We start from the raw sequence: 15,259 nt of genomic DNA, 5'->3' as shown, positions 1-15,259 counted from the left end.
TTAACAGACAGGACAAATGTTTATTAAAACACAAGTTGCCTGAAGAACTGGAACAGACTAGATTTCCAAGATACATTCCAAGAAGCATTTTTACCTTGAGAGGTTAGCGTAGAGGCCACAGACTCACGGAACAATAAGCAATTTATTTGTATAAAAAAACCAGAAATGATGTTGCAGTCTTAAAGCACACTTTTCAGCTCTCTGCACAGTTCTTACATGTTGTACAAATGCACCAAGAGATCTAAAAAAAACACCCTCCAGAAAGTCATGCAGCAGAACACACCAATGATATTTTAGGTTTCTGAACTTGTTTTTTCATGACACATAATGTACATTTACACCGCTTACACAATGTTTCATTAAAGATATACACAGAAGTTAACTGAACTAACAGAGATATACAGTAAGTGTAGCTATGCTTTGCTTTAAGGCTACACCAAATGATTTTGCTTTTTTTTTTAAGATCAAAACAGATTAAGCTAGGTTTTCTTTTACTCTTTCACCCAGTAATATACATTTTAAAGGTCTGTTGAAGGAATATTTCACATTTTTAAATTTTTTAGGCTTTAGTGAAAAACACACACGACTGCGTTTGTCACGTATCGGTCCAGTATGACTGTCAACCTTTGAGTGGCGTTTGCAGGATTTATTTTTAAACAGATCGCATTTTTAATGACTGCACTTTCCTGACTGTTTTTAATATTGCATGTGTGAGTCAAGACAAAGTGGGGAAAAAAAAATAAGACTGAAGCACCAAAGGGCTGTAATCTACACATTTAAAAGGCACCAAATTGAGGGATAACCAGATTCAGTATAAAACTATGGATTTAAATTAGATGCCAACGGTGTACGTTGTAGATTTAACTATTTTGTTCAGATTCTTTGCATTTAAACCTATTCTGGCCACATGAATAAGCTATCATTAGCATGAACAAAGCAATGAAACTTTGTACCCTCACTTGGTTAAAAATATAAGGTACCGTAGAGTATGAGTAAAAAGACACTGAACTTCATTTCCATGTGATCTTTTTTGTTTTTATTAATCTTCAATTAGTTCTTTCTTGTCATTTGAAAATAATAAGCTGTCATTTACAGTGAATATAATCTCTCCCGTTGAGATATATCAGGAACAGATCAGCAAAAGCTGCAGAAACAGAAGGTTAGAGATGCTCAGGGGAGCACGGTCACAGAGAACAGCCCTTTGCTAGGACAGAAGAAGTCATAGCACTGGCTTTCCCACCAGCAGAAATATTTATGCTCAAAAACAAAACTTTGAGAAGAAGACTGTTTCTAAAATCTCATTAAACCACTGTAGTTTAGATGTATGCTCATTTAAGGGTTTAATCAACCCTGTTTGTCCATTGGTCTCTTTCATTAATTATACTCTATACAGCTAGCTGGCCTTTAGGTGCTAGAAACAACCTGACTGCAGTATTAAACCTCCAATGCAAGAATGCGCTCATTTAAATGAAGAAACAAAGAGATACAATTAGAAAATTGTGAATTAACACCTGAACAGACCAAAATCACTTCACCTTTTAAATTTTTTTGCTCTGACTGTATTAAAAGACAGTGCTCCTTTTTTTTGTGTCTCGAGACAGGTTGTGAAGCAAGTCTTTGTTTTTGCGTGATCTTTCATTGTTCCTCAGTCTGGCTAAGTAGTTTACACCAATCTAGAGTAGTTAAAGGCTTTCCGAACCGCTAAGCTTTGCCTAACTTCCTGTTTGCACAACTTTCACCGTCTGCCCAGCAGGGGGCCCCAGAGTGGCAGCAGCAGCAGCGGGCTCTCTATTCATCCCACTCCTTCTTGATGTTGAGGTTCCACTCCCAGGACAGGTGGTCCGTCTTGTCGTCGTCTGTGAAGTAGGATTTGATGTGATAGGTGCCACGGACCAGCATGCCCTTGGGCGCCTCTTCCACAGGGGTCATGTACTCGTGCTCCTCGGTGCGCGGCCCGTAGCTCCCCACCATGTACACAGCCTTGTCCACTAGGGGGGCACAGAAGGACGACAGTTAGAGAAAGAAAAATCTCAGTGGAAGGCCTTTTTTCAATGAAAACGATTCAAACGATACATCATCGGAGAGGGACAGAGAACATGTTCAAATGCCACACTGACAATATCTGAAAAGGTATGAACGAGTCGATCAACACACTGCATTCTGAAGAATACCATCAGTGGTGTTTGAATTTATTAAAAGTTGTTTACCTTGCTGGCCATTGGCTACCATCCCCAGGAGAGAGGGTTATTGGTATTTGACGTTTTTAGAAAAGGTTTTTATTTAAAAGGAGGGATGGGCACACTTGCAATTTAGTTTAGGAAGAAACGCACTGTGGTCAAGGAATACTTGGATAAATCTGAACTGAATAACATAAAAGAAACTTCTGAGATATTCTGCACTTTTGATGTGAATCATCATTTAAATGTAACCAGTTATATCATTATATATACACATTAGGCACTATTATATACTTTGATCCAAAACCATTACAATGATCACCTAATAAAATACATCTGTGGCTGAGATGTTCTTCTGCTGTTAGCTTAAACAGAACTGGGTTTGTAGTTCAACACTGATGCCAATGATTTTTTTAGAGCCTGCTATAGTCGGTAAAATGCACTGCAGACATTACAGCCCATCTGCAATACAAAACCCACAGGCACGGATTAAGTCCTTTACCTCTCAGCCCTTTCCTGTAGGTATGGTGCACATACTTCAGCCCAGACACGATATCCCTGTTGACCTGGTGAAGACAAGGACAAAAGATGACACTGAGCTGTGATAAGACGGTTGCAGAAGAAAAAAAACCTCCATTCGATTACAGTTTATTGCATTATCACCGCAAAACCTAAGAAAAAGTGTTGCACTGAGGCACAGATATCCAAGGTTTGAGATTTTGGTTTTATGTGACAATGCTCAGATGGGAACCTCACATTTTACAACCACTAGAGGGCAATAAGCACAGCATGAAATGCAGCTACTTGATCATTCTAGCCACACCTTGCTCTACACACTGCAGGAGAACTGAAAGGAAACCAGCCACAAAATACAGACTGTCATTGAAGCACAGCCTTCAGTGGTTTTAACAGGTCTTCTTCACTCCAGAGGTGTACAGAGTTCTATCTGCCCTAGAGCAAATACCTACCTAGGAGGGCTGGAAGTGAACATTTCATTTGTCTGAAGAAATACCCAGAGCTACAGGCCATTAGAGCATTATGTAAATTAAGTTCAGAGTTAAATGCTATATACAATGTCTCACAGGCACAGCTGTTTTAAAGACACACTGGGCTGTTAGCTTGGAAAAGCAAATGGCTATTATTTAAACACACTGCCTTTAGGATACAACAATTTAGAGAACAGGAAAGGGCTTTATGACGTAATTAGTTCTTCTTTTACATTATTTCTAGGTCTTATGAACATTCCACAATATCGGGGACAAAGACTTTCGTCGAACTGAGTGCGGACTGGAGTGCAGAATAAAGTCTCTTGGGGAAGAGATGGCTGCTGCAGATGAGGAGCTATTAACCATGCACCCTGCATTCTGATTCCTGCTTAAAATGCAGCCCTTGTGTAAAACCACTGGCTGCGATGCAAGACAGCGCGAGGTGCTCATTCTGCAATCTAAAATGGCAATAAGCTGCCTTTTCAGGCCAGTGTATGACTATTCCCCCAAAAAGTAGAGCCCTGGGTCACAGGAGAGCATCCAGCAAGTCAGTTTTACAGCACTTTAAAGGCCCCCTGAAGCACTACATTACAGACCACCTACCAGTTTTGCATATTGCCAAAACACTAGTTTATAATACAATGGCCTATTTGTACACAAACACAATTCCACTTGCAATACGCCTGTACATTTCATCATAACTGATGTTTCTTCATCAGGTGAATTGCAGCGCCCAGGTGTGCTAATCTGTGACCAAATGCTAATGCATGTCTGTTGACAGCTGTCATTAATTTCTGCTGGCATCCATACAGAATCCAACTCTGTTAGGGGATCCAATCTGACCCTGGGCACCGGACTCTGCAGCTAACTCCTTAAGAAACTCACCTTGAAGTGGATTTTCACTCGGTAGTCGACCCCCTCTTTCAACACAAAGTTCTGCTTCTTCAGCGCCTCCAGGTCACCTGAAAGACAATGCCAAGGTTTGTTCAGAAATTGGTAAAGGACTAATTTGCTACTTCAAAAGCAAATGAAAGTAAGACCTTTTGGAAGGTCTTAACAGATGCATGTAGAATCCCCTCTTGCTCTGTTTGGCATTTTCTTGATTTCTATGCATTGTTCAATTAGATAGCAAACAGTACACACATCATAGGAGAAAGTTCATAGGTGATGTGTCTGTTGGATATCCAGTTACTCATTTAGTCAATCAACTGAAAACTACAATTAAATGTTTCACAATCAATTTGTCCCAAAGTGGAGAATTCTAAGTGATAGAAACTGATTAACGTTTTTGCAGAGAGCAATCAGAAACGTGTGTAGCTGGCCCTGCCTTTAAAGGCCTCCTTAAATAACCCACTCCCGAGATCTCCTGCATTACTCATCGGGAGCCACTTTTCCTGTCTCGCCAAGCTTTCGAAAAACACCTCACTGCTTCTTCTCAGAAAGAGAGACCAGTTTCTAATACTAATGCTGAGAAGGAAATAAAAAGAAAAGTGGACTAAAATGAAATGCAAAAAATGCAGTCTGAAACATCACAGACCCGTGAGGCAATGTTGTGGGAGAAGGCAATGCTATCAGCAGAGCTGGTCATGTGAGCTGCAGCAGGAAATCGATTCAGATCAGTGACGGCAGCACCAGAGGGAAGAGAGCACATCTGGGAGGTCTCCAGACACTTCAGGAAGAGGGGTTCTTGGCGGCTGAGCTTACAGTTTCACGTTGGTGACCTTGCAACAAGTTTTAACACCGATTGCGCACACAAAAGCACAAAGGTGAAAATCGCCAAACCACCGGCAACTCTTTGAAAGTCTATGCGCCAGTCTTTTCACTGAAAGCTTATCTTGTATTAACATTTTGCACAACTACACAAAAGCCACCTTATGACGAAATAAGACCACTGGACAAAAAACAGCTATTCTAACCTGTTGAATTTAGCTACAAAATACAACACTGCATAGTATTGGGCTCCATTTAAAAATGTTTTGCTTATTACAGACACTTAATGCTTAGCTCTACCTCCGATTTCAAACTTGGCGTTAAATTCGTAGCAAAGAGTGAAAACATCTGGGAGATAAAGATAAATCAATCATTTCAAGTGTCAGAGTCGACAGGTAAGACAATGAATAACCAGCTCTGGCTTTATCTCACTGCTGCAGCCAGCGTGGGCAGGGCTGGTGACCGGTGGAGCTCCTCGGCATCACTCCTCCTGCTAGGGCTCTCGCGTTAGGAGCAAGCATCAAAGGAAAGATCAGAGCAAATGCGCCACGGATATTTGCATAAAGTGATGAGAGCTCATTTGAGATCTGCCGGCCTCTCCCCCCCCCACTTTCACTTGAATGCATTACTGAAAATAAGAAGTCCCCCAGGAATAGTTCATTAATGCAACGAATTCCACTTGTTAAAATGGGTCAGCTTAGGAAGTCGCTAACTGTTCTTTAAGGACGACTCTCGCTCAACACATACTACATGTATATTTACTGTGCATGTATATTTTAGGAGTGTATCGTTTTAAATAGACTGCATTTAAACTAATATTTGTTAAAGGGATACAGCAAACAAGGGTACACATTCCCTGCAGTACAGGATGTATTCTACATAAACAGCTACTGCAAAGAAGCATCTGTTTCCCCTGTTATTTATAACTCTCCTAGCTTGACTGATCCCTTGAGCGTACAGATCCCATTCTGTCAAAAGTTCTGTTTATTTCTGTCCCTCCAAGAATGTGCATTTGACCAAATTGTCCTCAAAGGTTTTAAAGTCGCAGCAGCCGCCACAATACTCCTCCTGGCTCAGCGGCAGGTCAGACTGCTTCTGGACCCCTGTGGTCTGCAGCACCTGAGCGCGCCACGCAGGAGAGATCGAATCCAGGATGCAATTCTCCACAACATCTCCCGGGACACCGAGAGGAGGTGGGTCGCCAGTCCGCAACATGTACCTACACTGACATATTGAGAATACCCACTGTAACCCAACTGCAGTGCACTGGAATTCCAGCTGCTTATAGGCTAATTTTACTACAGGACAGATTTTGTACAAAAGGACTTTTTTTAAAAGAAAAGCTTCCGTTTAGAAATGTGTTTAGTTTTGACTGGTTTTAGCTCTAACAGGGCACATTTAAACACTCCTTGCAAAGTGAGAGTGCAGGTTCCCACTGAATATTCTGAAAGAGGTTGTTAGGCGATATCTGAGAATATGCATGTTTAAATCGTTTACTCTTAATCTCAAATCTGCATTCTGGTCAGTTCTCTAGGGGTGCTGGCTTTCACTGCATTTACCACAGGATTCTGTGCCTTTGACAGGGTAAAGAGACTGCATTAGCGCCTCTTCAGACTGGCCATGTGGCCTTGCAGAGCTTCTCCTGAAACAGTCCCTGGAAATGAACAAAGGCAGGGAGATGCTGAGGCACAGCAACGCCCCGAGCTTAACAAAACTGCCATTCGTCACTGTCAGTTGTGAAATTGTGAGGTTCGCTTCAGTGTCTTCATCTGCTGATTATCAACATGATCCATGGACTGGACTCGCACGGCAAGAGAAAACTGTGGTCTGAAGCAATATACATTTCAACTATGCTGAAGACAACAACCATGGTACCATCTAATATTACCTTCAAAGAAAACAAAACCTGGAAAGAAATGTTCATATACAGCATACACAGGGAAAGAGATATAGTGAGATGGTAATCGGGATGATTACTGTAATTAATTATAAAGTGTTTAATAAAAACTGTACCTTGTTATGCTCACGATAGAAATTAGAATAACTCTGTTATTACATTAGGCAAAGCAAAGCCCATACAATTAGTTACATTTAGTGTTCATCTAGTAAATGCAATAACATAATTGATACAGTGTATATGAAACATGTACAGAGTTGCTATGGGGAGAACTGTGCCCTTCGGAATGCTGAATCTCATGGTTAAAATCACTTCAGCCTAAATCTCCCAACACAACAGGTCAACAGGCATTCAGAACAGAGGGAAGGGAAACCTTTCTGATGATCTTTCACCGTGGGCCTGCACTTTCACTTCCTTGCAGAGTAGCTGCGCCGACAGCTTCCAGATCAGACCCAGGACTTCTCTGCAATACTCACTCTTATATCATGAACTCACTGTAGGTGCAATAGATCACATTGTACAGCTGAAAGGCACACAGTTTTGCATCATAAAAAAAATATTTTAAACAACTTTTGCCATACTTATGCTAATATATGCCCTAATATATGCTATAAAGCCCCACAAACAGCAATGGACTACTGCCATTAGAAAACTAGTGCAGATCATTCCCTAGGAAGCGTAAAAACAGTATTGTCAGGGACAGTAGAGTTAACAGTGACTTGGCCTTAAAATCCTGGAGTTTAAAGAACAGCAGATTGATTAAATCACATTCAGCAACCTGGTAGCTTATGCGCCTTGCTTTCGGCAACACAGAAGCAGAGTATTCTTGCTCACTGTTCAGTGGTCTCCATGCTCGGCTCACAGGGGTTCCTGCAGCAGTATATAATAATAATATTAATAGCTTACACTTATATAGTGCTTTTTCTGGACACTCCACTCAAAGCGCTTTACAGGTTATGGGGACTCCCCTCCACCCCCACCAGTGTGCAGCCCCACCTGGATGATGCGATGGCAGCCATAGTGCGCCAGAACGCTCCCCACACACCAGCTATCAGTGGGGAGGAGAACAGAGTGATGAAGCCAGTTCATAGATGGGGATTATTATGAGGCCATGATTGGTAAGGGCCAATGGGAAATTTGGCCAGGACACCGGGGTATACACTGTACAGGGAAAGCGGCCTGAGAGGAAAATTGGAAAAGCCACCACAGGAATGACTTCCTCTGCGCTGGCAGGCATCTCTTCTCCGAGCACTGACCGAGAAGGCCCCAAGACGCTTCCCCCAGACTCCAGAACGAGTTTGTAGAGACAGATTCAAATAGTTCACATGCAAGTGCACGCAGCGGCGAACAGCACAACGATCCCGCAGGGAGAAAGTACTTCTCTTTCCAAGAGCTGACTGCGATCAACAAGAATCACGGTTACCATGTCGAGTGTTGCTGAATGTGATTAAGGGAAATGGCTGCCGACTGGAGAGCAACTTAATTCTATTCATAAGAAAGAGAATGAACACGCCGCCCCTCCGCCTGCTGTCAGCAGAGCAGCCGTGGGTGAAGACCCCTGTCCGGAGGAGTAATGACCCGAGCTGCTGGCCCTCCCTGATGGTCCCACAGAGAATCGCTCCATCACCTAGCAACAGCGTGACCTTCTTGCTACAACTGTGGACGCCGCCGTGTCACATACAGAACGAGCCAAGGTGCCGGTATTGAGAACCCTCCTTCGCTCCACACCACTCACCCCACCTTCCCCAAACCTTCCTCCACCTCTCTGTTTACGCCTTTATTCCTAGACGCCCCCCTCACCTCCCCCCGGATGCGGTTCTGCACGACACGGGCAGCCCTCAGAGGGGATGACATCATCCTGCACGATGAGAGGCAATTACACTGCAATACAGCCCCACCGGGACCTTTTGTACACAGCATCCACTAAACAAACACATCCATCTCTTTTATAACCTACAGCCTCCCTTATGAGGCTTTGCTGAACATTTTCTGCACGAGCTACTAAGCATTTTACCAGAGTACGCCACTCTCTGTGCTACATTTTTTGCACGACAGGATGTAAAAACTGTCATTAAAATATGCCTTCACTTCCTATTTCCTAAAGGCATTGCAGCTGTCCTCCAGGCCTTTCCCACTCGGAGAGCTCCAGCCATGCCTGTTTCTTAACTTGCATCTGCAGAAGGAGAACTCTGAGCTGAGCTGTGATCCACCACAGCCTTGGAGTGGGGGGGCCGGGCTCATCTTACCTGTCAAGTCCATCGTGATGGGTCCGGGAGCCTGACCACAGACCAGCGTCAGCCTCGTGACCTCAACGTTGGGCACAGTGGGGTCTGGGAAAGGAAGGAGGACGATGAGGTTGGCACAATAATGTCAAGGCAATGAAACAATAAAAGGAAGGCATCAGAGCTGTTGAATATATCCAGATGTGTAACAAAAGTCTTGTCAGAAGGATTCCATTTTATTTTACTTGACTTAATCTTTTTTTATAGCATGAGGTCCGGGTCTACTGAAACAGGTCTGGAAAGAGCACCGAATTACATTGGTTTTGCCATTTGCAAAAACGCAGTTGTCACATTGTTGTTGTTCTGCCTGAAAGAGGTCAGAACAGGGAGGTACTGAGGTACAGTAACTACTGAGGTACAGTAACTATACTGAGGTACAGTAACTATTTCACAATTCCTTCAGGCTGTGGACAGCTTCGAAAAATCTGTCCAATTGCTCAGTGATCTGTAAATGGAAATGTTTATTAGAAGAAGCCTTTAAATACACACGGCCCGCCATGGTAACATGCCCGTCTGAAATATAACAGCCTTTACTATAGGCACATGCACTCTTCCATAAAATAAAAATTCACTGGACTGTAAACTTCTCATTGTAATGTTTTACATTTGGACAAGTGGACTAACCAGCTTGAATAGATTACAAATGAAAAACAGAAGACATTCACCTGTGACATAAATTTAAGGCACAGTAAAATAATCTTCTCAGACATATGAAAAGTGGAATTAAATCTGTTGGTTTTCAGACACTAAATAAAGGCATATGTTTTCATTAGACTATTGTGCTACAGCTTTCTGTTCGGCCCCAATGCACAACACTGCTGGCGTGAGGGAGAAGGGGGCAGTTTTCAGTCAGAAGCACAAACACCCTTTTATTTAGTGGAGTGTCCAGGTCTACACAACTGTACATGCACCCATCACTGACACTGCTCTCTCCTGAACTGCTTGTCCAGCACTGACAGTTCATAAGGCTCAGTCTTCATCCCAGTTTAGCACACAGCCACTGGAGTAGTGGTGTCTGTCCTCCAGTCAAGGGCAACATGGAAGAGAACTTGCCCAAGAGGTGCAATCTTCCACATGTGGCCCTCACTGACTTCCTGCCAGGGAATCCGATGCATATTTAAAGATTTGTAATTATTTAAGCGTCAATTGTAAGGTATATGGACCATATTTTTGGCCTCCTCAAGATAACTGAAAGGGGCTTTAAAAAACCTTCTAGAAAGCTTCAGCTAATATGGAAATGACTGGGCTTGCCGGCTAAGGTTTGCTGTGGAATGACGAATGAGTATTGGCAAGAGAAAGCTTTTTATGCTTTGTTTAACGCAGCAAAATGAAAGTAATGTCGAAAAGGAAAGAAAAGTTTAAAGTAAATCACGGCTGCCATCTTTTAAATATGCCTCTGTCAGAGAGGGGGGGAAGCGAAGGGCATAAATTCCTGTAAACCCCAGTAATTCTACAGGAGCACTTGACACCGTTTCTCCACCACCCAATAAAAAAAACTCCTTTAGATGAAATTGATCTATATATCTTTCTTGTAGGGCTCAGCAATTTCCAAAGCAGAGCTGAAAAATTAATAAACACCTAATAAGCACTGGTCTGTTCTGCAGTATGATTCCCCCCTCAGGGAGTCCTCTTGGGTTAAAATGCCTGTTAAAATGGCTGTGAGGAAAATAATTGTGCTCCGCTCTGCATATAAAGACTAGACCTGTGAATAATAAAATGTTCCTACACACAGAGCTGGAAATTAAGGCAAACTTGAAAGCCCCTGGGTGCAACTGAACTATGCGAGGCTCTGCACCACCGAGCAAGGTCAGCTCCCATTCATAAAGACAGCAAGAATGCACGGCTGTAGCTCTGTCAGAAAGAGACTACCAACAAAAAAGCACAAGCAAATACTTTATGTACAGCCTATAAAAAGTCATTATACACTAATTGAAATATTAACATTGCTAATAGTTTGATGCAAGAAATAAATTGTATCAAATCACATCTTTAGAATAAACCTGCTGTGACTTTCAAGCACACCAAGCCACCCACTAGATCTCTAAACAAGAAAGTGTGTAAACAAAGTTCTTAATAGTAACTGCAGAGATGCAAGGAGTCACAGCGCAGTTCAGTGAAGATCTGAAAGAGGTTTGTTTTGTAACAAAGAGGCCTCCTGGAAATCAGACTGACAGAGTGATTCTCTCAGTGTCTTATCTGCTTCCTGCTTTTTTTTTTTTAAACAAGCACCTTTTACATTTGAAAACACCTCCTCCAAGTTTCCTAAAAGGCATTTGGAGAACCACACATTTTAGGATCAATATGTTTAGTGTTAACTTTTTGATCCTTCCATAGAGTTCAATATGTGCGAGACAAACAGTATGGCCCCGTGGAGCAGTCAGACCACAGCTACAAGAGTGCAAAGTCTAAGCAACTTGCAGGAGTACTGTACAGTTACCATTGGTATTTCTGGAAAAAAAATGTTGCTGAAAGAAAACCATCTTTAAGCAAAATGTGTAAGTAAGGGTGTTAACCTTATCACTGATTTCAACGGTAAATGAAGGTTTATCAATATTTACAGCAGGGGTGTCCAATCCTGGTCCAGGGGAGCCCCAACCCAATTAGTTGTACAGGTCATCTGTTTCTAAAGATTGGTAACAACACATTAGCAAAGCTAATTAAGCATTAATCTGTTCGTTTAAAGACAGCTTCTTTGAGGGCTGAAGAGGATACAGATTATGTTCTGTATAAAGCACTTGATTTAACAAATAACCTGATTAATCGATCGTAATTGATATTGTTTTGAAAATTGAATTTAACAGTGACCTATGAATTCAGGTATGGGGAGTTCCAATTTAAATTCTCCCCTCTTGAACAGCCAACGAGCAGCCCGTGTTGGCAAACACAAAGCCACTTATTTGCACACCTTCAGCGCACATTAATTAAGAGGATTATACAGCTATTTTAAAAGCTCTTTCTAAACTAAAACTAATGGTTTTAGTTGCTCAATGAAGAGCAATGAGAGTTAATTAAACACGCTGGTATCACTGTGAACCCTAACGTTTGAATGAGTAGTCTGCATTTTCCTGTGCTGCTCTAGAGCAGACCAAAGGGTCTCTGCAGAATATTACAGCCTCACACTTTGGAATAGATCAAAGCAATTGCCCTTGGTGGTTGAAAAGAACAGTCCTGGACTTCATTAGATCACTCATCGGCAGACTATCTTGAAAGAGAACTTCATTCTGTTTGAAAATCAAATACCCTGTTAAGACGACAATGTTTGTATCCCACTGCTGTAAGAGTATTAACGAGGAACCTTAATATGAGGAGTCCTGGAAGGAAAAGTAATGTGTTTATTACCAATTAGAATTTCAAACTATGTTTTTCCTGTTGTATTAGGAAATTGCAAAAGCTCAGAAGGATTTGTGATTCGCAGCCCAGGAGTGTGTGGTCTTTTGCCGCAGGGGGATTTACGGTTATTATTTTGCGCAGACCTGAACTCCTTTAGTCTGGAGAGCAGGGTCTGAGAGGAAAACACTCTGATGAGAACACAAAGCAAAATGGCAGCAGGCAGGGGAAATGCTGACAGGAGCCCCAGGGGAATCAGAGTTGTGCTATATACACTTTATACAAACCCATCCATCATCATAAGCCGACAGAAAAAAAGCTTTCAATTCCATTGATTCATTATAAGGGCAATTTCAACAGTGCGGCGGTCTATTCACTGGAATGCCATATATCAAGTATTTGACATTGTGCCACAGTGATCATTCTTCCCCATGGGTTTCAGGTGCGATAACCAGCTTATGGTGACACCCCCCTCTTCGGTTCACACACTTGTTATTTTCCTATAAGCGGGCGGTAGCTGCAGACAGACGAGATGCGAGATTCTTATCTGGACCACATTCCCAAGGGGGCAATGGGGAATTACCTGCCATCCTCAGTCACCTGAAAGATTGGGAGAAGATACGAAAAAACCCAGGAAGCAGAGGATTCCAGTTGGGCCTCAGCCTCTGCTGTCCAGGAAGAGAGCAGAGCCTCTGTTATGTGCTGCACCAGAGGAAGATGAGCCCACTCTTTCACCAGGGAGGCAGCAGCCCACAACTGTGATGAAGAGTGTCAGTAGGTTGCACCACCTGGGAGAGGATGAACCAGGCGTCGCAGGTAATGAAGAAAGGGAACCAACTTTCTAGGTGAGTTCTCCTATTTTGTCAAGTTGAGGTGCTGCAGAACCTAAGAGGTCAAACAATTGACACAGGCGCGCCCCCCTCTCCTGAGGTACACCCCCTTTCCCTCACCTGCCACCACCGGGCCGGACCCCAGCAGCGCCTGCTTGTACTTGTTCAGGCTCTCGTCATCCTTGTCCAGCTCCTGGATCTCCTGCAGGGACTTTTGCGCCGGCGGCTGGTAATTCAGCTCGGTCTCCTCTTCCTCATCCGCAATGTGCTTCTCTGCCTCTTTGTCAGCCATGATGTCTGAGGAGGAGACAAGGAAGTAAAATAAACTACATGAATAGTCTTTCGGGGATTGCTTCCCACAGCCTCAGAAACCACACCTTACAAACGTTGACCAATATTCTATATTTGATTTGGGTTAAGTATTCAGAAAAACGTGTTTTTCTAACTTCATCTGACCACTTCTGCTCCCAAGCTAACAACGGCTCCCCAGGCTTGTAAAGTTGGAAGTGCCTAAAATGTACTCCATTTACTCTATGAGCTTTGCAGATAAAGGACTTTCTAATGTCTCCAAAGAGCCTCATTCACCCGATGAGGCTCATATTCACAGTACACAATACTGCCTGATTACTGTTGACAGTAACCAGGCAGTCTAACCTAGTCTTGCCTCAAATTTCATTACAGTAACTGGGTTAAGGCCACCAGATTCCTTGATTTTTCACTTTTAATGGTTGAAGCCATTTGTTTAGGTGGTATTTTCATACATTGTTTTTCCTGATTTTCCAAACTAGCTGCCCTGTGATGTATATTAATATTCAGTCTGTTCACTTCGGAACACGAAGCTTAATTATAACCTCAAAGGTGATTTCTTTTTATTGCTCCACACCACTAGGGATTTTGACCATAGAGCTGAAATACATTTCAGGGGGATGTTTCTGAAGGCTTTATAAAACCATCAAGTGTCCTTCTGTCACCCCAGACAATAGGGGAATGCTGTTATTACTCATCCTGTTAATTTCCTAAATGAGCATGTTAAGCATGTCATGCAAAGAAAATATATCCTCCCATTACAGTTATCAGTTGATCTGGGGGTTCAGTACCAACAGCCTGTGAAACACTGCATGTCGTTTTTTTTAACCATGACATCAGGCTTTGCTACTGTCTAGACAGGCACATTGTAATGCTCTGTGGAGGGCACATATCCTTGGTGACAGGGACAGAGCACAGCTGTGCAAGAGCAAGTCTCTGCAGTTCTTGCATTAACCCTGTCATGACAGCCATGTCTGCACAGAGTTTGACTGCATTCCCTGTTCATACGGGACAGAGTTGCAGGCTGTAATCTCCATGATCTGCCTCAGAGACCAGCTACACACCAACCAACAACAGCCGATTCATTCTCCTTACTGTACTGGCTAAAGAATTTAAATAGGAATACGAAATTTGAAAAGAAAGAATTTGGCACTCATGTACAGTAGCTGGTGTACTCTGCGTAGAAATATAAAAGGTGTAAACCTGATACCACTCGTGGATTTTTAATACTCCTTCTTAGAAGGATAGCTAGAATCTGAAGTACTATAATTGTATATATGTAACACTAATAAGCATTTGCCGTCTTGCTTGAGAGAGCCTGGCCAGACATTTTAAAGCAATGCACAGTGCCATTATGGAATGCCATACTTATAAAAGCATCCTTAATGTGATCAATACTCTTTTCAGAGCCATTATTCCAGAAGCCAATTAGACTCTGGTACACAGCACATTTGCTGCATTTAGATTCTATCAGGACTGCAATAGGCTTCTGCCCAGAACTCCTGATAAGATGAAACATCACAAACCATTTTAATTCTGTAATTAACCAGTAGAGCACAGAAACAACAGAAAACCCGGTAACCTTTTCCAGAGAGGTCTATGAAATGATGAAATGAATCTTTTTAATACGAAAATAAACAGTAAAAGTAAACCCAGGTTTGAGCTCCACAACCATCTTCAGGCCTCTGGACTGGTTTCTCTGAAGCCCACTGATGCAGCCCTGACCTTCACTATCATCAGGGCA

The 15,259-nt window shown here is 42.6% G+C and overlaps 1 protein-coding gene across 4 annotated transcripts in view; it reads right to left on the bottom strand.

The window, feature by feature from the left end:
- The window catches only part of arhgdig (Rho GDP dissociation inhibitor gamma), a 28,374-nt gene continuing 13,115 nt past the window's right edge, over positions 1-15,259 (bottom strand). For all 4 annotated transcript variants that reach the window (XM_088936468.1, XM_088936471.1, XM_088936469.1 and 1 more), the window contains exons 2-6: positions 13,330-13,506; positions 9,017-9,100; positions 4,049-4,125; positions 2,680-2,743; positions 1-1,988 (exon numbers count right to left, since the gene is read on the bottom strand). In XM_088936468.1, the coding sequence (XP_088792594.1) occupies positions 1,789-1,988; positions 2,680-2,743; positions 4,049-4,125; positions 9,017-9,100; positions 13,330-13,501 (597 nt within the window). In that variant the 5' untranslated portion in view covers positions 13,502-13,506 and the 3' untranslated portion in view covers positions 1-1,788. The remainder of the gene's footprint in view (positions 1,989-2,679; positions 2,744-4,048; positions 4,126-9,016; positions 9,101-13,329; positions 13,507-15,259) is intronic.

Source organism: Atractosteus spatula, chromosome 18 (assembly GCF_055471065.1).
Source record: "Atractosteus spatula isolate fAtrSpa1 chromosome 18, fAtrSpa1.hap1, whole genome shotgun sequence".
Lineage (NCBI taxonomy): Eukaryota > Metazoa > Chordata > Actinopteri > Semionotiformes > Lepisosteidae > Atractosteus > Atractosteus spatula.
Note: the sequence above shows the minus strand (reverse complement) of the source record. Positions and strands in the feature narration are given on the sequence as shown.